The 24,303-nt window shown below is 64.2% G+C and overlaps 1 protein-coding gene across 1 annotated transcript in view; it reads left to right on the top strand.

Moving 5' to 3' along the window:
- ZC3H3 (zinc finger CCCH-type containing 3) overlaps positions 1-24,303 on the top strand; it is a 69,183-nt gene that overhangs the window by 16,019 nt on the left and 28,861 nt on the right. Inside the window, exon 4 of the mRNA XM_023520288.1 lies at positions 12,547-12,700. Within this exon, the coding sequence (XP_023376056.1) occupies positions 12,547-12,700 (154 nt within the window). The remainder of the gene's footprint in view (positions 1-12,546; positions 12,701-24,303) is intronic.

The following is a 24,303-nucleotide window of genomic DNA, read 5'->3' on the forward strand; positions in this document are numbered from 1 at the left end:
CCCCCGGGAGGGGATCCGCGCTGGGTGGGCTTGTGGGACACTCAGGAGGAGGAGGCTGTGGCCCCAGCATTGCCAGCAGGGCCTCCGTGTGGCAGCAGGCTCCAGCAGAGCAGGGTCTGTGAGGGGGCAGGAGTGCGGGGCGGTGGGGCCCACTCAGCCCACCCTGCATCACAGGGCCCACTTTCCCATCCACAGGTGGGTGTGCAGGGCGCCTTTCTGCACAGCGTATGATTGTGGGGGAGAAAGGCGCTCCCAGTGTCTGGGGACCTTGTGCTTAGGACAGGAGTGGCTTGTTGATCTGTGTCCCCCAAGGGATCTAATGCTGCAGGCAGCTGGAGGAGGAGCAGGGCCTGGTGCCACCCGGCCTCCCCACTGAGAGCACGGCCCCACCCCTCCCCTCCCTCCTTCTAGGTGGCAGGGAGGGGCTTCAGCGTGGGCTTCGCACACTGGGGACAGACGTGCTGCCCTGGAGCCTGCACGCAGTGGGTGGGTGGTGGTGCGCTCAGGGCTGTGTCCACTTGGTCAGCCCATCCTGCCCTCTGTGTCCTTGTGGGAGCACATCGACATGGATGGAGCCCCCTCAGGATGAGCATCAAAGATGGGCACTTCCCCCCAGAGTCTGAGCTGAGACCCTCTGCTTCTTGTCCTCCTGAGGTCCTGCGGGTGGCTCTGCGTGAGGTGTCCAGTTACTGTTGATTGTTGAGGGAGGGACACAAGGGCTGTGGGCTCGGTTGTCCTAGAAGGGCGGGGCCCTGCGTCCCTCCACGGGCTGCTCCTCTTCAGCTGTCAGTTTTCTAGGGACATGGCATGACCCTGGAAAAGCCTGTGTTCGTGGGGCCCTCTGCTCTTTGTGGCCCTTCCGCTTATCCCATCTCTTTGTGACCACGGGAGGTGGTAGCGGCTTTCCCAAGGCTGCGGACCATGATTGTCAGGGGCCTTTCTCACAGCAGGAGGCCAGCGCCTTTTCCAGGAAAGGCCCAGGCTGGGAGGGCGCTGGGCTGGGAGGAGTCTGAGGAGGCACCACAGCCGAGCCGGGCCCTGCTGGAGCCACCTGGGCAGCACCCCGTGTGGCCTGGAGCTCTCTGCACTCACACAGGTACCTTCCAATCTGAACACTGGGTCTAAATGCCTAGATTGTTGGGATTTGCAAAGGACATACGTGGCCACACACGACCGCAAATCCAGCAGCTTCTAATCGTGAGGTGTCCAGTTACTGTTGATTTGCCCAGGCATCATTCTCCAGGCCTGGCTGGAAGGAGCCCTAAGCCGTGGGGCCCCCGACACTTCCAGTGTCGCTGGCCCGGAGTCTACAGGGGTCTGCAGAGGCCAGGGCCTGCTGGGTCCACACCCTTGCTCCCAGCACGCGCTGGTCTGCATGGCTGGGATAAGGTGTCTAGCTCAGGGAGGTTGGCAGCTCCCCTTGCTGTGGGGGTTGTGTACATGCAAGAAGGTGCTGCCCTCCCCATAATCCTCTTTGCCTCCAGGGCTGAACCTCAGGTGACCAGCACAGGGGCCCCAGCTTACCTGCAGGTGCTGCGCTTAGAGAGGCTCCTGTGGGACCCAGAGCCAGTGCTCTCCGAGTCAGGCACTCTGTCCCTCAGCCTGTCCCCCACCTGCTGTAGCTGTGCTGGGGGTGAGGGAGCAACCCAGGGCCTGCTCCGTGTCAGCCACCCTGTCTGGGGCCCTTTCTGGGATGGCCTGAGTAGCCAGGATGCCGTGGGTGTCCAAGGGGAGTGGCCCCGGGCCAGGGGTCTCGTCCCTGGCACGTTGCTCCCTCAGCTGGTTACGGTTTGTGGGCGTGGTAGGGCCCTGGGAGACGTGCTGGCCCCACACCTCTGCCCATCTGGACGGGGGGATTCTGGCTCACCCAGGGCCCTCAGCCCGGGAGTACCCGTGTCCAGGCAGCCCCTCTGGGCCGTCGTCCTGCGGGCTCTGCTCTCCGCGTTGGCCCCGCGTCACTCGCATGCTGGGCTCTGGCAGCTGTCGTCCCCATCGTCCCTCGTATCAGCGGTGGGGCGCTGAAGTGGCGGTTCAAGCAGGAGCCAGTGCCTGGGGCTCCCAAGGCGGGTGCCACCTGTGCAGACTGCACTTCCCGCGGTGCCAGGTGTGCCGGCGGCTGCTGCCCTGGAGCCCAGCTGGCCGGAGGAGGCGGAGGGAAGGGCAGTGGGCGCACGGTGCTGGCAGCACGGGCCTGTCTGACTGTGGGTGGCAGGGCGCCCCACAGCCAGTGGACGTGCTGAGAGTATGTGTCTGCAGCGCAGTCCCTGTGCTGGGCACAGCCACCTCCCGGACAGAGCACTGGGAGGCCGGGAGCCCGTCTGGCCCGGCACATCTCATGGACTGCAGGACGGCCCGTTTCAGGGGTGCCTCCAGAGGCGTGGGCTCCAGCCCCCCATGCACAGTGCAGTGGGGAGGTTTCCCACAGGGTCCAGCATGCCCCCTGGATTGTTGTGGGTGGGGGTGGCGGGCTGGGCCTAGGCCGGGGCACTGTTAGCTCTGCCCCACAGTGCTGGGCCCAGTGAGTGGACATGGGAGTGCTGGAGTGACCAGGTGACCATGTGCAGCTGGTTTCTGGTCCCCGCCAGCAGTGCCCCCAGTGCTTCCTGCCATGCCCTGTCCCTCCCGGCACTGGGGAGCTGAGGCCTGGTCCTGGGTCTCCTCTGGGCCAGCGGAGTGGAGAACATCCTCGTCCCCTCTGCCAGGCTCGTGCCCCATGGGGCCTGGACTTTCTGGACCAGGGTCTGCCTTACACGCCCGTACCTCTGCGGCTGTCCCTCTGGTGCCGTGAGTGTGAAGGGCTGGCATGGATGGCTGCGAAATGACGTGAGACAAGCTCCCATGGAAATCAGAAGGCAGTTAGCTTTTAATGAGCCGAAAGAAACAGGACTTCAGTCAAAGAGAGTCCCCTGTGGGTCCCCCAGGTGCTGCGTGCAGCATGTTTAAAGAGGACACTGTTGTCAGCAGCAGAGATTCGGGCTCTGCTGAGACCAGGGGTTGAGGAGTTCATTTCAGGGTAAACTGCGCCCCCGAGGGAAGGCTGGGGGTGCCTCGGCCTTGCGGTAAGCACTGGATCCCAGGGACACATGCCTGGGCGGGCGTGTCCCCTCCAGCCTGACCTCCCTCCAGAAAAGACCCTCCCCCGAGATCCATGGCCACAGCTCCGACCTGCAGTGCCTGTGGCTACCTCTGGTGAACATGGCGTGGCTGTACTCTGTGCTGCCCCCGCCCCAGGCCTGCGCACAGACGCCACGGCGCTGCCAGGAGCTGGGCTGTTCCCCTCCTCCCAGGACAGCTGTTTGCAGCTGAGGCCGAGAGCCTGGCCCTCCTCGTGGAGCCCCTCGGTCCACTCACCTGTGGCTCTGTGGAGGTGGCCCTGTGCATATGTGGGACAGCGTGATGGCAAACGTGGTGGCTGGGCAGCGGTTTCCTCTCTGAGTGTGGGGCATTGCTGGCCCTCATCTTACAGGATGTCCGGGATTGCGGGGCATGGGCAGGGAGCGTGGCCCCCCGCCCAGCACCCAGGTCTGGGATGAGGGGTGAGCTGCCCTTCTGTAGGCCCCCCTCCCCCATTTAATTGGGCAGGCTCGGCCGTGCTGGTTGCTCAGCACCTGCTGTCTCCCATCACCCCACCCCAGGGTGCAGGGCTGCAGACGGCCACTGCAGAGCTATCAGCGTGAGTCCTGTGGGTGGCCCGGGGCCTGGCCCTTGTGTTCTGGGGGCTCCATGGTGCTGGATGCAGGGGGCCACAGGCGAGCAGGAGGTTGGCCGCAGACGGGGTCCTGAGGGCTGTCGAGGTCAGGGCTGGGTTCTGAGCGCAGAAGGGCCAAGGGACGAGGGGAGCAGAATGGGGACTGGGCCATGAGTTTTGTCTTTGGAGGCTGGAGCTGAGTCCCAGGACCCGCCATGGCTGATTCCTGTGCTGACGGGCGCTGGCCATCCTGGGGCCTGAGTGAAACAGGCTAAGGGACACCCAGTCCCAGGACATCTTGTCTCAGCTGCTTCTGACTTCAGACAAGGCTTAAGGTCCCGGGGCCAGCAGAGCGTGCCCCCAAGCTGCCTGGGTCTGTGGGGGGAGGGTGAGCACCAGCTATGTCTGGACAAACCCATGTCAAGGCGGTCACTGCTTACGAGTATGCTCCCAGCCCGGCCTTGTCCCCTCTCCGTGAAGGAGGGTCCTAGGAAAGTGAGCGGTCTGCATGGCACTGAGCCCCTGCCCTTTGGAGCGCATGGCCTGGCGTGCGGCTGTCTCTTGCTCTGGTGTGCTCTGCCTGGATCCCCTAGGTGTCTGCCGCCCTGTCACCTCTGCCTTAGGGATGTGCCTCCTGAGCCCTGGGGTTGTGCTGGGCCCCACACTGGGGTGGGGTGTGTGGCGGGAGGTGCTCACTTTCCCCTCTTCCATCCCATAGAGCGATGGTTAAATGGGGAGGGAAGACCCGCCCCCCATAATCTATAGCGACTGTCACAGAGCAAACTACTCCCATTTCATACAGACGGGTCAGGTGTCAGCGTGCGATCGATGGCTCGTGCACAGTAATTGTAGGAACTAGCGGCTGGTGTTGCTTGAGTGAGCTTAAGAAGAGCAGGGTCTCAATCTTCCCTCTAATAGGACCCTGACAGTCCCCGGCGTCGGCGCTGTGTCTCGGGCTGACAGTGTTGTCGTTAAGTACCAGGTAGCGTGGGACAGCAGAGAACACGGCCCGCTGTGGGACAGGCGGCTGACAGCGGTGGTTTGTCATCACTGAGCTGCCCACGCTCCTCAGGCTGCACTGCCGTCAGCTGCTTGGGTGACACATGGCTCTGTTTGGCTGCCACTGTGATTTGATAATCGGTAAATGTTTGTCAGAGGCTGAGCTCCCGATCCAACCACCACTGGACAGCGAGAAGGCGGGTCTCGAGCGCCTTGGGGCCTCGGGCCGTGGGCGGGAAGACCAACCAATGGAGCCGGTCAGTTCTGTGGTCGTGCAGGCCTGAGGCCCAGGGGCAGGGAGGCCACTGCCCTCATCCGCCCCAGGGTCATCCTCCCCACACCAGCCTCATGCTGATTCTGGCAGGGCGCTAGTCAGTCTCGTTGGTCCTGCGGGAGCGCTGGCCCCCGTGCCACCCTCCGCCCACAAAGCTGGGCGGGGCCTCGGGTCACCTGGGCGGGGCCTCTGCTGCCCCCGCTGCCCCTGCGCGGTCGGCCGCTGCCAGAGGAGGGCCCCAGTCCTGGGACGGGAGCCGGGCTTTTCCAGCGTCTGAAGTGCTGGGAACCGTCAGCGCAGGAAAAGTGGAGTGATTTATTAGCCTCATAAAGATTCATACCTTGTGATTCCAGTCAGCCCGCGTCTGAAGCTTGTTAGAGCAGGTCCCGGGCAGCTCCTGCCGAGCGAGCTCGGGGGTGGGGCCTTCGCGGCCTCCTGCGCCGGCTGGCTGCCTGGCAGCTCATTTGGAGAAAAGGACAGCCCCCGCCAGCACGTGAATAACTGTTCAGGGGGCAGGGGCTTTGCTATGTGGCATTGTGGCCGTGTTGGTAGGGGCAGGAAGGCCAAGCGCTGTGCCGGCATGCTCCGTGCTCCTGTGGGGCCTGGGCTGGGGCTGGCCGGGGTCTGGGACACTAAGCGCAGTGGGGGCCCAGGCCTGGCAGCGGGCGAGCGGTGCTCGTGTGTGAGGGCCCCGGGGGAGCATAACGAGACTCCCTCAGTGCGGGGGCAGGTGGGAGTCTGGGGCCAGTTTCGTGTCTGGCAGTGTTTACAGGACAGTGGTGTGGCCCCCTCTGGTGTCACGTGGGAGTCGAGCCCTCTCCATCTTTCCTGAAAGGCCCCTGAGCAGAGGCCTCATGAACCAGCACCTGCCTGGCCCAGCCTGAGCGCTGTCCTCCTGGGCATGGCGTGCAGGCCACTTTCCTGCTCCGGGCTCGGCCTCCCATCTGCGCAGAGAGACGCTGTGCCTGTCAGCTCTGCCGTGCAGCGGGCACTGTGGGTTCTGTGTGGCAAGGATGAGGGGGATAGGCTTCCACTTTTCCCAACAAGGGTGTTCCACCAGAGCTGGCCAGAGCCAGCCGCCCCGGGCCCCCCCCTCTAGACGGCGCGGTACTGGAGGTCTGGGAGGGCGGCCGAGGCTCCTGTGGCAGTGGCTTCCATCTCCTGTTTCGCAGGAAGCCGTGGGGCCCCCCAAGCCTGCCAGGGACACTTCGTGGGGCGGTCACTGTCTCCTGGGGCGGGGCCGTGGTGCCCTCAGCACTAACCTGCAGCCCCTCGCCCTGTGATGAGGGTGGAGCGCGGCTTTCCTTGGGGACCGTGGCTGTGAAAGGCCTGGCGTGGGCCCGAGGGACCATCTGGTGGAGCCTGGGGTGTTTTCTAAGCCACTGAGGCTGGGGTAGCCGAGGGGCCGGGAGGCTCCCTAAGGACCTGAGTCCCATGAGGGCTGCAGAGTGGGCCGGTGGTGGTGGCGGGCCGGGGGCCGGCCCGGAGGACAAGGGAAACCACCCTGCTGTCGCCTCACCGGAGGGTGGTCTGCAGATAGAGTCTAGGGGGCTATGGGGGCCCCGGGTCCCCAGTTTAGGAGGCACGTGGGAGCACTTCCTGTGCGTGGCGAGGCAGGTGTGCGCCTGACACCCACGTGCCACACTGGGGACCGGAGGGGTCGCGGCCCCGGCTGCGCGCTGCATTGACCACCGGGAAGGCGAGGGGACCGGCTGCCCCCGGGGAGCTGATGTTGCCACTCACAGGGCGGATGATGTGATTTTAAGGCCGAGGCCACTCGAGAGACAAAGGGGAAACCCTCCCAGCCGGACGTGATGGCAGGCAGACAGCGGTGCTCGGGGCATGGCCTTGCTGGACCTGGAGCTCTGCCCGGCTCCGATGCCGGCCCCCTGCCATCAGCGTGGCGTGCTCCGGGGTGCTCGCCCCACCTGTGATCCCGTCTCCCTGTCCACTGGGGCCCTCGTACAGCTCACCTTGGGTGCAGGGAGCACAGAGTGGGCATGGCTGGATCCAGCATGGGGCCACCCACCTCCCGGATCCCCACTGCCAGGATGCCCTCTTTTAGGCTCAGACCCACAGGACCGGGACCGCCCCCCCCCAAGTGTCTTCTGGGGAGGACCTCTAGGAGCGGCCTCCTTAGCAGGCGTCCCGCTGAAGAATTGGCTGCCCATCTGCACGGAGAGCCACGTGATGGCTGCGGGCTATGGTCTGTTCCTTCTGGAAGGTTGGCCGCCCACTGGGCTGGAGGGGCAGCAGTCCCGAGGGGCTGGCTCCTCTGGGCTGAGTGCAGACTCCTGCCCGCCCCGTTCTGACCAGAGCCCAGCCTGCCCGGCGCGTGCTCCCACAGTGCTTTCCTGTGGGTGGGGCCCTCCTGTGCCCCCGACCCGGTGGCAGAGGAGCAGGCCAAGTGCCCTGGAAGTGAGGAGAGCCTGGTGGCTTCCTGGGGTTGAGCAGCTGCCCCTCTGAGCCGGGAACCTTTGCTGAAACATTCCCACGTGGTGGGCTGGGGGACAGGGCAGGAGAGGGAGAGCCCAGCCCCGAGGGGAGACATGGCCACGTGGTTCCTCAGCCTCCTGGACGTACCCTGCTGCCCACCCCAAGCCAAGCGGTCTGCGTAGGGCAGGCCCCTCCCTGGGCTTCCAGCAGCTCCCAGCCCACCTCCCCGCTGCCACCAGGAGGAGCCAGGGCACCCCCTTCTTAGAGCTCTCCCCTGCTTCTTGCTGTCCCTGGTTCTGTGGCCGTGCTACCTGGACCCCACCCAGATCCCTCCTGTTCCTTCCAAGCTGACAGTGTCACTGCTCAGGGCACGTCCCATGTGCCCTACCCACTGTGGGCACCTCACTGCACACTGAACGCCTTTCGTCGTAATCATGGCTCGTCAGGCAGTTAATCGGCGAGGCCCGCTGTCGCGGAGAACCGTCCGGGCGGGCCTGCCTCCCGGGGCTGTGCGGTGGGCAGGGACAGTGACCGAGGAGGAGGATTTTCAGGGAGCTGGGAGGGGAGGGCCCCACAGGCATGCCCGCGTCCCATAAGTGCTCAGGTTTCTGCCCTCTCTCCGGGTCCTCTTTGTCCTGAGTGCCCCGGGGGCCACCAGCAGCCCATCAGAAGATTCCTTCCACATCTGTGCTGGGGAGGGCCAGGCCTTGTGTGTGGCTCAGCTCCTCCCTGCTCTGTCCCCTTGTGCTAGAAGGTCCTCTTCTAGGGCTGGAGTTACCAAGGCCAGATCCCAGGCTGGTCTGGAGTTGGCACGTCATGAAAAACTGCAGTGATGTTGGAAGAAAGACCTTACAGGCCACGGAAGCAGGAAGAACGTGGGTGTGTGGGAGCTGCCTTTAGTTGGTGGCACCCCTGCACCCTGTGCCTTCCCATGCACGTGGGGCCACTGACAGCTGATGGGGCGACTGCAGAGGGAGAGTCGTGTATGGGGCAGAAATCAGTGTGGCTTCTGAAAAAGCTGAGCCACGATGCGGCCTCGTGGGGCTGGCTGTGGACGGGGAAGTACCGGGCAGGTCGGAGGTTAGAAGATGTATCGGCGGCTGCTGCTGAAGGGCAGATCGGGCGGTCGGCACAGGAAGCTGCGCGTACCAGGTGGGGTGGGACAGCCCGGGCCAGCAGACGGCCCTCGCCACCGCCACCATCCCCTGGTTCCCTGCCCTCAGCCTGGCCACACCGCAGTGGCCCCGAGAGGCCGAGTGCCTATGCTGTGCTTCGACACTGGTCACCGGGCTGTGCTCAGCTGTCCTCACCCCCAGCTGAGAGGCAGGGCCGAAGCGGCTGTGCCCCCTGGATGTCCCTTCACAGCAGTGCCTGCCTGGTCCTCAGGCTTGGGGGAGAGGCGTCTGAACGCAGGTGGGGAGCCCAGCTGTGGACAGTCCAGCTGTCGTCTCGTGGCCTTTTTAGCCTGTTGCTTGGGCTGCCGGTTCTGGAGGCCCTGTGTCCCCATCCGCGGCCCGTTGCCAGGTGAGGCGCAGAGGCAGGAAGCCTGAGGCCTGGTCGGGACTTGCCGGGGTGGCGTACCTTCCGGTGTCCGTCCCGCTCCTCCGCTCCCAGACAGAGCGGAGCCTGTCCTACTTCTGTGGGCATGCGGGGAGTGGATGGGCAGCTGGACAGCCGCCGGGACACTCGGCCGCAGGCTCGGCCCGTGGGGCTGGTTCTGGGGGCATTCTTCTCTGCCCGCGGCGGCCTCAGGCGGTTCTTCCGCGCATTGGCCGTTCTGGCTTCCTCTTCTTACTAAACGGTTGTGAAATTAGTAACTCGTTTTCTTCCTGGTTATCTTCCTTTGAAGGTCCATAAAAATCTGAACTCCCTCTCAACTCCTGCTGCACAGTAAAACAGTGAGAGCGTGACCTCCGTCTGCGGGCTCTGTTGCTGCGGTGGCTCGGAGAGGGAGGCGGGGGCCGGCGTTGTACAGCCGGAGCAGAGCGGAGACAGTGCGCAGCCCCCTGCTTCTCTGCCCCTGCCAGATGTCGCCTCCTCCTCTCCACCCCGTGTTGCCCAGACCCCGAGGGGCTGGTGAGCTTCCTGCTTCTGCCCCTGGGGCACAGAGGGCAGTGCATGCAGAGCCAGATGCCCAGGCTCTGCCGCCTGACGGCTGGTCCCCAACAGCTACCCTGGTCTTGGGGCACAGGAGGGCTCCGGGATGCTCTCCAGGCACCCCCACCCCCGCCATGGCTCCGCGAACGTGGGAGCGGAGAGAGGCTGGGCTGGCGCCGTGCGGGGAGCCAGGCCCTGCGGACGGGTGGGCCCGCGTGCCCTTCAGACACGATGCCAGCAGTTTTTCTGCAGTTTGTCTTCCATCGCGGTAGTAAAGTTTTTAATTAGGAAAGCTAATGAGATCGATTAGTCATTAGAAGTGACCTCCGCACGCGGGGCGGAGAGGGCCGTGTGTGCGGGCCTGATAACGCGCGCCCGGCCCCGCTGGCAATAAAGGCGCGAAGGGCTCGATTTGAGTGAAATGTGCCACGGGGAGTACATCACGCGGAGGAAAAATTACAGCCCTGGGAGCCTGTAATGAAGGGAATTAAACCAACGTCCTATCTAAATAACACGATTATCTACACAGAGCCTCCGCCAGCAGCAGGGTGGGCGGGAGCCCTGCCTGGCCGGGGCTGCGGGAGTGGGGGAAGCCGCGGTGGGGGGCTGGGGTGTGCCTACCCTGCCCCCTGGGGAGCAGGCCCGGGAGGGAACTTCCTGCTCTGCTGAGGCCACGCAGCTGCCCACCCTGCTGAGTCCTCGGTGTCCTGGGCGTGAGCTCCGTGGGCCGTTCTCTCCTGGGTCATGGTCAGTGTTCCCACCGCCTGTGTCTGAGCTGCCCGTTGTGGAATGACAGAGCCAGGCTGTGGGGGTCACATCCCACTGTGTGGGTGGGGGGCCGGGGAGCCCTCCTCTGCCTCTCAAGACCACTGGGGTGAGGATGTATAGCAGGTGACACGGTAGGGACAGGAGGCCTTGCTGCTTTGGGCTCTCTGAGCAGTGGCACTCGGGTACCATGTGCAGTGGGGTGATGGGAAAGCTGACCTCGCAGTGGGCCTGCGTCCCGCGGGAGCGAGTTGCGAACCCTGATGCTAGTTCTGAGGGCCCGGCCTGGAGGCTCTCACTTAGCCTGGGCACTGTGTGCCGGGGGGAGCTTTCTAGAATGCGGAGTCCGGTCCTGTGGGCAGTGGGGACTGGGGCTTTCCTGGAGGACGTGGCATCTGCGGGACTAGGGATGGGGGAAGGCAGTGTCCTGCAGCAGGGCGAAGGTCCGGCCCTGGGCGTTGGGGCTCCCTGCGCTGCGGGTGACGGGGGAGTGAAGGCCACGCCCCAGCCCCGCCCTCCTCCCCACCTGTGCAGAGCAGCCCTGAGCCGCAGGGCCGCATGGTGCCATGCTCGTCTTCTCCCAGAGCAGCGGGCGGTGGCCTCCGTGAGAGCCCTCAGGGCACAGACAGGGCATAGTGGGGCTGCTGGGGGTGGCGGCGAGGGAGCACAGACAGGTGGGCTGTCTAGCTGCCGGGGCTGCGGGAGCAGGAAGCCTGGAGGCCATGAGGTCGGCTTGGGGCTTGGCAGCAGCTCCAGGGCAATCTCGCGCTCTTGCGTTCTTAGTTGGAACAAGCTGTTATTGATTCGTTGGTCTCTTCTTGCTTGTAGACCTCGAAAATTCAATTCAGCAAACATTTATTTACTGACGCCCACTGTGTGCTGGGCTTTTCTCTCCCTCCCAGTGTACGGGGGGTGCCCAGAGCTAAAGATCACTCCCTCGGGGAGAGCCGGAGCCCAGGCCATGCCACTGTGCCTTTGGCTTTGCTGCACTTGCCTCTGCCCTCGGAGGGAGAGGGGAGGGGCAGGGAGGCAGAGGGTCTCTGCCGGCGGACCCTGGGCCAGAGGTGTCCCCGGCTCCCAGCAGTCCCTGGGCCACGTGGCCTAGTCTGTGAGGGCACGGTGTTTCCTGTTGGGCTGGGTTTTCCTGCTCCCTGGGCGGCAGGCAGGGTACCCCAGGGCACTGTGGAGTCCAGTGGATGGGGGGAGCCCGGAGAGGAGGTGTCTGGGCCGAGGTGCAGATTCAGGGAGGTCCCAGCTGTGGGCTGGAGGGCTGTTGAGTTCAGGGTTCAGAAGTGGTTTTTACTGACAGTTACTGTAACTATTTGTGGACCAGGGATGGCTCCTGTCTGGGTCAGGGGTCTCTGGGAGGATGTCTCCTTAGGGCCTAGGACAGCAGGCACAGGTTACAGAGTGCGGGTGGTCGGCCCCACCTAGGGCTGGCACCAAGCAGCAAGATTGTAAGGCCCTGAGGGTCTGGTGTCACTGAGCAACTGTCCTTCTCTTCCTCCTGGAGCATCCTGAAGCCGAGGGCCAGCCCGCTCTGGCCCAGGGGTCACAGCTGCCCTCATGCTGATGCCTGGGCGGTGAAACTGAGTGTGCTCTTCCCTGGGGGCCTCGCCTGGCACATGTGCCCCTGGTCTCTGTCCACGCTCCCCAGCGACTGTGCTGGCTGCGCTGCCCCGCGTGTGTGTCTCGGGGTGGGAAGCCACCTGCTGCTGGGGTCCTGCCAGCAGCCCCCTTCCAAGCCAAGCCCTGGGCGCTGTGCCTGTAGCTCAGAGGGCCACAGGAGGAGCCCGAGGCCGCCTGGCTCTTAGGGGAGCTGGGTCCGCAGGGGAAGCCAGACGTCTGTGTCCCCGTGCTATGGCAGCTTTAGTTTCTGGGCAGTTAGCGCTGCATATTATGAGAGTTAGGCAATTAGACGTGTCCTGCGAAGCTGTGGAGAAGCTGCCAGCTATCGCGTGTAAGGGAGCTCGGGCAGAACAGAGCCCTGTTAATTGCATGAAACATTCAGCAGGAAGAGAAGCCGGGGTATACATCACGCTGAAGTGATTAAGTACGTCATCTGCGTGGGCACTCGCTGGGGGTCATCGGAGAGGGAGCTGAGTGCTCGCATCTCAAGCCTCCTGAGACCCGCCCGAGGGCGCCTCTGTGCTACCCACAGGAGCTCCGGGGCGTCAGGCCTGCGCCCAGCTCTCTGGGGGACGTGTGTGTGGGGTGGGGCTGGAATGAGGGTGCCAGGGAGTCCCTGCCTCCCCCCTGACCGCCGGTGTCTGGGTTTTCTCTGCAGCATCCAGCCTGCACACCCTGCGGACCCCTCCCACCAGCAAAGTGATCAAGACACGCTACCGCATCGTCAAGAAGACCCAGGGGTCACCTCTCAATGACACCCCCTTCTCCCTGTCCCTGCCCTCCTGGCGGACACGGCGGCTCTCCCTGTCCAGGTAGGAGGTCCTCATCCAGGCCCCTGTGAGCCTGGGACCGGGCTGGCAGACTTCAAGGCCGCAGGGTGGGGCCTGAGGGCCAAGGGGACCAGGCTCACTGCGCGGAAGGGCTTGCTCCACAGTTTGCTGGCTGGGGAGTGGGCGGATTGTTCTGTTCAGCAGTTTCTGCCCCAGATATATGGCCGGCCTGTGCGCCGCATGCAAACACAGACACACGCGCACCCCTGTGTCAGCCAGCCATGAGCTGGTGGCCCGTTGGGGCCGCACCATGAGCTGCGCCTGGATGTCCCTCAGGGAGAACCTCGTGGTGAGAGAGGCTGGGCCCTGAGCCAGCCCCCTTGGGGAACCTGTGGGCCCATCTTGCTGTCTGTCTGGTGGCTGAAGGCAGAGGGAGGCTACAGCCCTCCTGCCCGCTGTGCTCTGGTCCTGTGGCCTTGCTGCAGGCTGCTGCTGGCCGAGAGCCCGCAGGGCTGGCCGGCTCTACCTTCTTTTCTGGGTGCCCTGAGCTCAGAAGCAGGAGGGCTAGAGAAGCCAGGGAGGCAGTGTTAGGGGTGGATTCTGGGGGCCCCTCTCTATGGCCTGCTCAGCCGTGGGGCTTCAGGAGGCCCGGTGCGGGGGCATGGCCCCTTTCTTCAGAGGTGGGGATGACGGCCTTGGTCATTGGGTGGGAATCAGGCAATGACCGACCCCCTCCCTCTGTCCACCTTTTGAGAGCCTGCTTGTTGGGGGAGCAGTGTGGGAGCCCCTAGGTCCAGTGTGGGCTTCCAGCTGGGTACAGTGGGCACTCCAGGGCACATAGCCTTGGGAGAGAGGCTGTAGTCTTGGGTAGGGGCCATCCTGCCAGCCCCCCACAGGCCCTGCCATCCTCTGGGCAGTGATGGCGTGGCTCTGGGCCATGGGGAGAGGAGGTGTAGCCTGTGGCCCACGGCAGATGTGCCGGCTTCAGCCCGCCCAAGTGGCCAGTGGTGCCCACTGCCCTTCTCCATAGGAAACTTGTCTCTGTCACCTACTTTTCTGGACGCAATAGCTGGAAGTATATTTTAAATTAATTTTACTGCACTTTTTGTAATATTTTTGTTTTAAATAGATTTATAAGCATCTTGAGGGCTATTTCTACAAATTTATGAAGATAATTTTCGCTCTCTCAGTAAGGTTAAATTTACACCTGCTATTTCCGTATTAATTCACGGAGCTAAGTGGGTCTAATTTTCTTCCGTCCTCCTATCTGGTGAGCATGGCCTTTCCTAATGCAATTTCCCCCTCACTAAATCACTGTGGTCGGGAGTCAGGATCGAGCTAAATTAACTTAAATTAATTTACTTAATAAGAGCCCCAGATCATCATGAATGAGATTCAGATTTACTGATTCTTGCTCCGGCCCCCCCTCCTGCAGTCAGCACCCCTGGCCAGTCCCCGCCTCTCCTAGGAGTGCAGCGGGGGCCTGGGGGTGACTCAGTAGGGCGACACCAGTGTGCCTCTCGTCCCGGCCTCAGCACTGAGTTTGAGGCCAGCTGAGCCCGTGCTGAGTGTGCTAGGTCCTGACTGGGTCGCTGAGCGACATGGATGCCAGGCATGGAGGGTCGAGGGCTCCCGTAGGAGGGAGGTGGCCACGTGCGCCCCCAAGGCGGCAGCTGCCCTGCACCTTCAGCCAAGCATCAGACCCATCAGGTAGAGGGCAGACTGGTCATAAGGGTCGGGGGTGCTGAGAGGGCGCCTGCGTGCCGTGTGGGCAGGTGCGTAAGGTCCCACCTTGGGCCAGGTGGATGGGCGGGCTGCGGGGGGAGGCCCTGCTGTTAGCCTGCTGTGGCCACCGCTCCCCCCAGGTTTCCCAGCGAAGGAGGTGCCTGGCCAGCTGCCTTGCAGGGCAGGCCGTGCACGCCCGGATGCCCTGGCTCTGTCTGGCCCCCCAGGCTGCCCCGGCTGTCGGAAGACCCGGGTCCTGCAGCCCCGGCTCGTGCCCTCTGGCCTCAGCACCTTCCCAGTGGGAGGAAGCTTGGCCGAGCCCACCCCCAGCATGTCCGGATGTCAGCAGAGGGTGTGTGTCGGGGCTGTGCCCAGTGGGGCCTCTCTCCAACCCCCGCCTCCCCCGGCCCTGTCTGGCCTGTTGCTGGTCACACCGTGAGCACAGAGCTCTGGGCCCTGTTGGGGCCTGGCCTCTGGGCTTGGCCTGCAGGGCGGGGTAGGTACGGGGTGCTGAGGCTGAGCAGCTCAGGAGGCCCTGAGAAGCATGGCTGCCCGCGAGCTGGGCTTCCTTCACCCAAGGTCACCTGGGCCCTGGCCGGGGTGGCCTTCTCAGCAGAGCGGCTGCCAGCTGGTGGCACGGCCCTGCTGTTGGGAGGGCACACCTGAGCCCAGCTTGTCCACGCAGCAGAAAGGGCCCGTCTCCGGGCGGCGGCAGTCTGGGGCCCGCCCGCCTGCCTCCTTCGGCTCCAACAGGGCCAGGGCTGCCTGTGTGTGGTCAGCAGGCCCAGGGTGGCTCTGGGGCCGACTGGCTTTGGCTACGGCCTCAGCCTCTGCTCCGTGAAGCCGCAGGCTCCTCAGCTCTCCCCTGGCAGAGGGAGGGGCTGGGCCGGTCGAGCGACCCAGGCCAGCGTGGGCCAAGGAGAAAGCAGGGCTCTCTCGCCACCAGCTGGCCTATGCCCGGGGACGGAGGGCTCTCCTTTGGTGTGTACCCACCCTGGATGGAGGACTCTCCGAGAGGCCAGCAGGCGGGCCCAGCAGGCCTAGGCATCTCAGTGAGCAGGGTTGGCGCTGGTGGACGCAGGCGGGAGGTGAGGTAGGCGGTCCAGCGGCTGGGAGGGCCAGCTTTGGCATGGTGGCCCCGAACCCCATTCTCCTGCAGACACTGACTACATGTATGTGGTCACTGTGGAGGGGAGCCGTGTGTGCTCTGGGGGCCCCGGGGCCTTGGTGGGCACTACCTGCTCCGTGACCCTGGGCAAGCGGGAAGGCCGTGGGGTCGGCGCCCAGCTCTGAGACCACAGGGCTGCTGCCTGTGAAGCAGTCTGGCGCCCCCAGGCATCCTGAGCACGGCCATGTCGGACCCCAGGCTCGGCATAGCCCCTTGCTGACCAGCTGCTGGCGTTGGCAGGTCCCTGCTCTCCTGCTGAGGGACGACCACCTCATAGTGGTGGTGGCTACCACCAGGGTCCTGGCATCAGAAAGTCTGTGAGGGTGGCAGAGCCATTGCCACCCCTGTCCCGAGAGGGACTGGACAGCGCCCTGCCCCGGGCGAGGATGGGGATCCCTCCCTAACTCTGACTGCAGCCTTCACCCCACATGTCAGGGCCCCTCGCCTTTCCCACCCTCACCACGGAGCGGGCGGGCTTCCTCTCAGGAGGGGCCCACCATCTCTGGATGCTCTGAACGGCCTCCGCCGTCCCCCCAGCTGGACTGGGGTTTCTTCTCACCTGTCGCTGTCCCCAGGCCTGGCATCTGGGACGAAGGCAGAGAATGCAGGGTCCTTGGCCCATCTGCCCTCTCTAGAATCCCATGTGCAGCACAGTAGCCCAAGACGTGTGGCGGTGTGGCCCACTGTGTACCACCCTGCCGGGCGCCGGTGCACCACGGTCGCACAGGTGGCCTCACCCTTTGTCCCCCTCTCAGTGCTGTGTCAGTATTGGCCCAACAGGTGGGACGCAGCGGTGACGTGACAGCCTTCGTTCTGGGTGACCAGGGCGTGCCCTCCCCTCAGCAGTTCCGTTTGGCCGTGAGGTGCAGGGAGGGCCGGCACGCCTAGGGGGGCCCTGACTCCAAGAGTGACCCAGAGAGCTGGCCAGGAGGAGGTCAGCCCATCAGGTCCGTTGGCCAGCCAGGGATTGAGGTGGGACAGACAGGTGGGAGGCCGCCAGGCAGCAGCCGCTGGACCCTGCGGGCACTGCTGGGCAGGGTGTCTGGGAACAGGCCTGTCCACTGAGAGCCGGGGGCACACGAGGTGGCTGCCACCCTGGCCAGGAAAGTGCCTGTTGCGGCCCGGGCAGGAGGGTCCAGGGCACAGCGGGCCCCTCCCAGGAAGGACTCGCACCTGTGTGGGGGCGGTGTCTGCGGTGCCGCGTCTGTGCTGCCTCCTGGTGCAGGGGCAGTGGCTGGTGGCCCGGAGGCTGCGGGTGGAACTGGGCCCAGGGCCCCAGGGGCCCGGCCGGGCTCGGGGTGTGTGCAGGCCCAGGCTCTCCGGGCAGAGGCCGGCACCCCAGGGCTGAGGCTCTTGCTGAGCGAGGGCTTCATTTTTGTCTTGCTGCAAGATTTGTGTCTTCACCGGCTTTCAGCGAGTTCATTCATTGGAACTGAAGCTGAAGTGTGACTTATATCCTTAAACTGCCTGCCGCTTTTTTTCTCTTTCCGAGTTCACTTGACGTGAAGGTGGAACTAGACAGCAGCCGCTGTGCTTACGCAGCTGCGCCCAGAGGCCGCTCGTCCCGGCCGCGCGTGGAGCTGTCACTCGCTGCCGGTCACCAGGCCGCCTCACTTCATCTCGTTTTACTTCTGTGACTCCGCGGTGAATCTTGAGTCATCTCTGGGTTTGATGAAGTTTGGGCTGTGGTTTCGAAGGCTCTGAAATGCTTCTCCAAAGTGGCGTCTCGTGAGCGAGGACGGGTGTCCCCCCTGGTGGCCAGGGCGCCTACATGCTCCCCTTGCCCCACCCCGGCTCTCCTCGATGGCCAGGCGCTCCACATGGCCTCTTGGGTGCCTCTGGTCACGGTGTCGGGCAGCGGCACAGACCTGCAGGCCTGGAGTGTTAGCAGCGCGTTGCACCTTGAGGCTCTGCGGGCCGGGACCCCGAAATCAGGCGGCACAGGCAGTCTGCCTGGGCGGAGCCTAGCCCTTCCCAGGCCCTCCCTGCACCCTCTTCTGGCCTGTTACCTCCCCAAGGCCCACCTCCACATGGGCGTGAGGGCTCCCACATGGAGTGTGGGGGCACGGTTCAGCCCCTGGGGGGTGCGCCCTGCTCGGCCCAGACCTGCCCTGGAGGCAGTTGCAGTTAGAGGAGCAGGAGTGAACCCCGAGTGAGGGGCACTCCCCTCCCTGCTGTCCCGAGGCTACTCCGTGGCCGGCCCTGGTGAGGGCCCCCCAGCGCTGGGCGGCGGGGCCCCACCTGCAGATACCAGGCCAGAGTTTTCAGCCTCGAGTGCTGGAAGGGCTGAGACCCACCCGAGTGGCGGAGAAGGCCCCTGTGGCGTGGGGCCGGCGAGGCCAGCACATCTCCATGGCCGCGGAGGCGCTGAGGTGACTGGTGGATGGGGCGGCAGAGTCCGCACTGGCTGCGTTCCAGGAACAGCGTCCGTTTCAAGTGCGGGAGCTGTGCCTGGGCATCCACATGGATGCCCGCGGGCTGCGATCCACAGTGCCCACCGCAGGCCCATCCCGTCTCCTGGATGCCTGGGGGTTCTGCCCACCTTGGCGTGCTGGGGAAGGGGTGAGAGTGGGGGTGGGGAGCCAGTATTCTGGGGGCCCTGTGCCTGCTCTCTGGCCCGCTGGACAGGGGTGTTCACCTGCTTGTGGTTGCCTGGGCTGCATGCCCATGACCCCCAGGGATGGGCCTGCCCAGCGGGCCCTGAGGAGGGGCTACTGCTCTCTCTCGTGCCCGACAGCACTGGGGAAACCAGAGCAGGGCACCTGCGGGTCAGGGGCCCTCTGCAACCAGGGCGGGGCAGGCGCCACCCACACCTGGGCGACTCGGGCCATGCCAGCCCTTCCTGGTGTCTGTGGTCCCCTCACAGGGCAGTGGGCAGGCGAGGCGAGCTGCCCATCTGGCGTGGGCCACCTTCTGGGCCTGTCGGTGCCCGGGTTAGAACTCCGGGAGCTGGCCCTGCCCTGGGCGAGTGCGTGCCTGGCAGAGCAGGCCAAGGGCCGCCAGATGAGTGGCTTTGCTGACTCCTCTCTGCCCCGGGGTGGTATGGGAGGGCACGTGACCACTCACTCCCCAGGTGCCTTTGGGGGCCCAACCCTGTGTCAGGCCTCTCCCGCCTGGAAGCCGTGGTCCTGGGGGCTGGTGGGGGGCACCCTGGGCCTGGGGCTCCCAGACTCACTCCTGGTCCCTGTCCCCAGGGGTTTCTGGCATTCACCTTTCTCAGGTCCCTTTGCCGGTATGTGTTTTGCACGCGGAGAGAAGCCCAGTGAGCTGCCCCGTGCTCCTCACCACACCCCGCTCCGTTGCCAGGGCTGTTTCTGAGGAGCGTGGAGCCCTGGTGCACCTTGGCCGGGCGGTGCCTATAGTTCCCAGATGAGGGCGCGCTGCCCGCTCATTCCAGCCCCTCGTTCTTTCCGTGCTGATGGTGCGTTTTCTGTGAGGGCACTTTGGTCCCCTGTCCCCTGCTGCTTTGTATTTTCTCATTTATCACTGTGTGGATTCCAGCTTCTTGGTTTATCCTGCAGGCGATGACCTGTTATCACTGTGCTTCATTTTGAACCCTGGGTTTGTCCCCACCCTGCCTTTTCCATGAGGCACCGTCAGTCTCTGAGCCTCCAGGCCCGCCTGGCACTTTCCCTCCCCGACCCCAAACCGGCTCCTAGTGCCGGGGCCCGCCCCCCACGGCCCGGGGCAGCGCTCGGCGCTCATCTCAGAGTTGCTTGTCGTCTTCTCCAGGGACACTCGAGTCATCGCCACCTCAGGGACTGGCACGCGGAGGCGGCCAGCCCTGCTCGTGCCCTGCAGACCCGCGTTTGGTGCCCCACAGCCACGGTGCCCCTTCTGTCCCTGTCACAGCGTTTGGTGTGACATCTCTGTGCTTTTCACGTTCTCCATGTGCAGGGGTGGCTCGTGGTTTTAATTTGCATCTCCCTGGCGACCAGTGATGTTGAACGCTTACCGCGGCTCATTTAGGGCCGCTCCGTGTCTCAGACCCTCTGCCTGTTTTCAGATGGGCCGTCTGTCTCCTGGTCTCGGCAGGGGCAGCGTAACATGTTGAGCTTGGCGCCCTCCGCCCCTTGCTGCGCCAGCCTGGCCTGCTCACGGGGGGCTTTCTTTCCTGCCCCAGAGTCTGCTGGTGGGTCAGGGGCTCGGCCCTCTCGGGGTTGTGCCTGTGGCTGCTGTGCCGCCTGCTTGGCCACACGATCAAGGAGCTGTTCCCCCGGGCTCGCACTTGGCTCTGGTCTCTGCCAGGGTCGCTGTGGCGGGAACCCTGCAGGCCGAGGTCTCCGTGGAGGTCCTGGAGCCAGAGGGGCGGCCCGGCCTTCTCAGGGCTCCGTGGGCCTGCCGCACGGGCGAGCCGGCTGCTGCTTCGTGCTCAAGCCCAGGACACATCTGCTGGGCCCCATCTGCCTCCCTCACCCGGCCTGGCCAGAGAACAGCCTTTTCTCCCCCCATGGGGAGCTGGCCAGGAGCGTCCATCAAGGGTCATCACCTGTCCCCTTGCTCGGGTGGGGCTTGAGGAAACCGGTGAAGAGCTGAGAGCGGAAGTTTGGCCCGAGGGCGACAGGCGTGCGCAGCAGGGGTCTTGGTGCTGAGGCTTTGGCCAGAGGCCAGGGAGGACGCGGCGGGTGCCAGGCAAGGTCTGGGGAGGGCCGTGGGGGTGACCCCCGAGTGCCGCCGAGGAAGGTCTCCTCTGGCAGGCGTTTGAGAGTCCTGTTTGATGAGAACAGGCGGTTACGGCTCCCCAAGTGCTGTGCAAGTTAATGTGATGGCCTCCGTGCGCCTGTGCTCATTTTTATAATTTTTATTTTATGAAACAGGACAGGGAGCTTAGTGACTTATTACTATTCATTTCGTTTCAATGCAGTAAATATTGATTCAGTTGGGGGTTTTCAATTTAAACCACTCGGCGATTATATAAAATATTACTGCCTGTGAGATTCTGCTTACCGATCCCTTCGGCTGCTCATTAAGGAAGGGGTGCCACGGGGGCCCTCTGCCTTCATCATCCTGATACAGGGGCTGAAGTCCCTTTCTGCACGGGAGGTGCCGTGGAAACTGCTGGCGGGGTCCTGACAGCAAAGATGCAACTCTTAATTTGGAGGCCGGTTCAAAGCGCGCCGTGGTGGTTTATTTATCTCTGTCTGCGGAGGGAGGCCGGCCTCTCAGCTGTCAGCGGCCTCATGGCAGCAGAGCTGAGCGTCCTCCCTCCTGTGCGCCTGTGGCTGGCGGAGCACCCGCCTGAAACCCGCACTTTCAGGCAGGGTTTGGGGAGGGCTGCGGGGAGAGGGAGGTGACGGAGAACCGGCCTGGCCGGGACTCTGTGCAGGACACCGGTCTCCCCTTGTAGCCTCGTCCAGAACCCAGATCGTCATAGCCCAGCCCCCTGCTGGCAGACAGCGCCCTGGGTGCCAGGGTCCAGCTGGTGTATACTCCAAGATGAGCCCTCTGCCTTCCTCCCCCTTTCATGGTTTCCCAGAGTCCTCTGCTCGTGTCGAACAGCCACCCCGTGTGGGCCGGCAAGTTGGCGCCCTCGCACGCACCCCAGTCCCTCTGCCATCGGGCCCTTGGCAGCTGGGCACCACCGTCTGCTCGCTCATTCGGTCCTTGTCCTCACCTGTGTGTGTAGCTCTAGGATGGCCCCTTGCGATGACGGAGGAGGGCAGTCAGCCCTGCAGAGGGTCAGGACTAGCGCTCGGCTGGGCCACCCTAGTGCCTGCCACATGGCCCCTGTGCTCCCAGCCCTCTTTGGTCCTCGTGGGAGCAGTAGTGTGGGACAGGCATGCCGTTCCTGGTCTGTCTGAGCCCCTGGCCCTTCCTCCTGATGGTCACACGGCCCCTGTGACAGTTGCGCCCCTTAATGGTGTTTGTTCCACTGCTTCCCCTCAGTTGTGGGGATGGCTGGTGTGGGGTGTGGGGTCACAGGCATTGTAGCCAGAGGATTTGTGGGGAGACCACGTGAGAGCCAGCATCTGGGCTTCATCTGCAGGTGGCAGACACTGGAGGCCCCATGTGCTCCGTCTCAGGCCAGGAGCTGCCCGTCACTAGGGCTGGTCACCTGCCTCTCTGGTCTGGACCCATGGTGAGCTGGCCTGGAGCTTGCTGGCCCAGGGCATGTCCTTGCTGTCTGTGTCCCTGAGGGTCATGCTGGTAGGTCGCAGGTGCCTGGCAGAGCCCGGGCCGAGGTTGGGGGTGGTGGGGCTCGGCACACTCCGCTCCACTGTCCTGGGCTCTGCTACAAGCCCTCGCTGGGAGAGTCCTCGCCGTCTGGCCAGCCCCGAGTCCTGCTGGTCTCGCCTCTGTGTCTCTCAGGCCCTTGAGCCTTTGTCCCCTCCTCCAGTCTCTCTGCCCCGTGTTTTCCGCCGCTGCCTCCAGGCGTCCGTGTGTCTCACCTGCCCGCTCTCCCTCCACAGACATGCGCGTCCCTGCCCTGCTCCCGGCGCCTGGTGCTCTTGCTTTTCCTCTCGGCGTGGGGAGCCAGGAGCAGGGAGGCCTCGGGCTTCCCAGCGCAGGCAGGACGCGAGGAGACGTGGCAGCGCCGGGCTCCCAGGGCCCGCTGGGCAGTCGCAGGCCGTGCAGCGTCACTCCGTGCTGCTCCTGCTCTAGAACGGCTCCTGCCCGCTGTCCCCTGCGGCCCAGGCCGCCCCCCTCCCTCCCCCTCGCTGCTCCAGCCCCAGTAGTCAGGGCCATGCAGGGCCCCGTAAGACAGCCACCACCGTGGAGTCCTGCAGCTCAGGGCGGAGGGTGGGCCTGACGGCCTGGAGAGCACGTCCCTTCCGTTCTGAAAGCAGCAGGACTGTTGGGCGGGGGCCTCGGGAGTGAAACCCCAGGACATTGCCCTTGGCTTGCGCCCGTGCCTCCTGGCCACACCTTGCCAGCACCTGGGCCCTCGTGTGTCCGCACTGGTGCTCCTGGATGTCCCTGGAAACGGAGAGCAGAGAAAGCTGAAAATGCTGCCCTTGACACAGTCAAACACTATTTTAAACACTACTTTTATCCTGGTTTTAGAGGTGGTTGTAAAGTACCATTCAGATCATCGATATCACATTTAACTCTTCACATATGTCAATTGCCAGCCTGATACTGCCCCAAAACCTCACTCAGTCTCAGGACTGGGCCAGGGCCTCTGCAGGTGGCAAGGGAGGCAGGTCTGGGGACACAGGAAGACGGGCGCCCTGTGTTGGCTGCAGGGTCTGAGGCCACTCAGCTGCTGGGGACCATGGCCAAGGGCTCTTACAAGCAGGTACCCTCTCAGGTTCCTGGCCAGCCTCAGGTGGCCTGGCCACCGCCTCGTCCCGGCCCTCCCTGGCATCTGCCCTGCCTCACGTCATTAATGGGCCCTCTGGCCGGGAGACTCCCGTGGGGTGTGGGGGCACCAAGGGGGCCCTGGGCCCTGGGAGTGCCTGTCTCATCAAGGCTCTGGCGGCTACCTTCTGTCCTCCCACCCTGCCTTCTGTACCTGCCTCCCCCAGATCTGCCACTGTGTGTCCTCTGAGATGGACTCTGGGCAAGCCTCTCCTCCAGGGGGCCCTCGCTCCTCATTCTGGGCTCCGACAAGGACCAGGTTGCTGAAGCGCTATCCAAGGGCCTGTGCAGACACCCGGGTGCAGACTGGGCAATGGGTCAGGCATCACGGGCACATCTGAACGTCATTTTAATTGCTCCCAGTTGCAGACACTTCTGTGTGGGGACAGGCCGCATGACCCCTACTTTCCGTCACTCACAGGGCAGTCACCACAGCCAGGTGGGGCCTGGACCCCAGCCCCTGTTGAGGCTGGCTCTGCACCAAGAGCCAGCAGGCAGGGGCAGAGCGGTTTTATTTTTCTCCGACTTTCTTCGAAGTCAGCAAGGTTTCCGTGGCTGCCCCGCGCACTCCCCAGAGTCAGGAGCCCGGTCTAATTTGTGGTCAGACGTCCGTTAAGATTGTGCCCACTTCCCAAGTCAGCACTTAATTGGCAAGGCGCTTGATTTAGCAGTGCGGGCGCCTCCGCCGGAAAAGTGGCCTCACTAAATCACCTCCCGACGCCAGAAAATAGATGTAATCTCAGCGTTAACTACATTAATAGTAGCGGGAGCCGAGTTAAGAAAGCCATAAAGCATAGGCGGGGAAGCATAAATTATGGCCTGGGCTCTGCCCCCTCTGCCAGCCAAGCTCCTCTGGGGGAAGGGTGGGCTGGGGCGCGACTCCAGGCCCCACTCCATCTGAGGCCCCGCCTACCTCCCGGCCCCGCCCCGCATGGGGTGCGCGTGTGGGCGGGGCTGGAAGGGTGCCTGTGCCTATCTGCCTTCTGGGGTCCTTGAATTCAGCACTTTGCACCACCAGTGGCCACCCAACCCACCCTGAGTGCTTTATACCTGGCCCGCCCTCTGCCTAGTGGGTGTCAGCACGTTCTGGCGAGGTCCCTGCTACGCGTCAGCCACAGGAGTGTTCAGGTACCTGCTCTGACTCGGTGCTGCCTCCATTTCCCACAGATGGCCTTTGCCCTCTGGTGTCTGCAGCCTGGAAGGCTTCTTGGAGGAGGCGACACCAGTCTGGTCCCCATCAGGCCTGCGGTTGAAACCGCCCCTCTTCTTGCCTACTTCAGTGGCTCGTTCATCCAGATGGGCCCATCTGGGGTCTGGCCGCAGGGCGGGAGGTCTCCTCGGGGGAGGAGAATGCTGCCCTGTGCAGTCTCAGCTTTGTTCTTGCCCTCTGTTGAGTTCAGCGTTTTTCACGCTCACTGTCCATTTGCCTCTGGTCTGTTTCTTACACGTT

This window comes from Pteropus vampyrus, unplaced genomic scaffold, assembly GCF_000151845.1.
Source record: "Pteropus vampyrus isolate Shadow unplaced genomic scaffold, Pvam_2.0 Scaffold256, whole genome shotgun sequence".
NCBI lineage: Eukaryota > Metazoa > Chordata > Mammalia > Chiroptera > Pteropodidae > Pteropus > Pteropus vampyrus.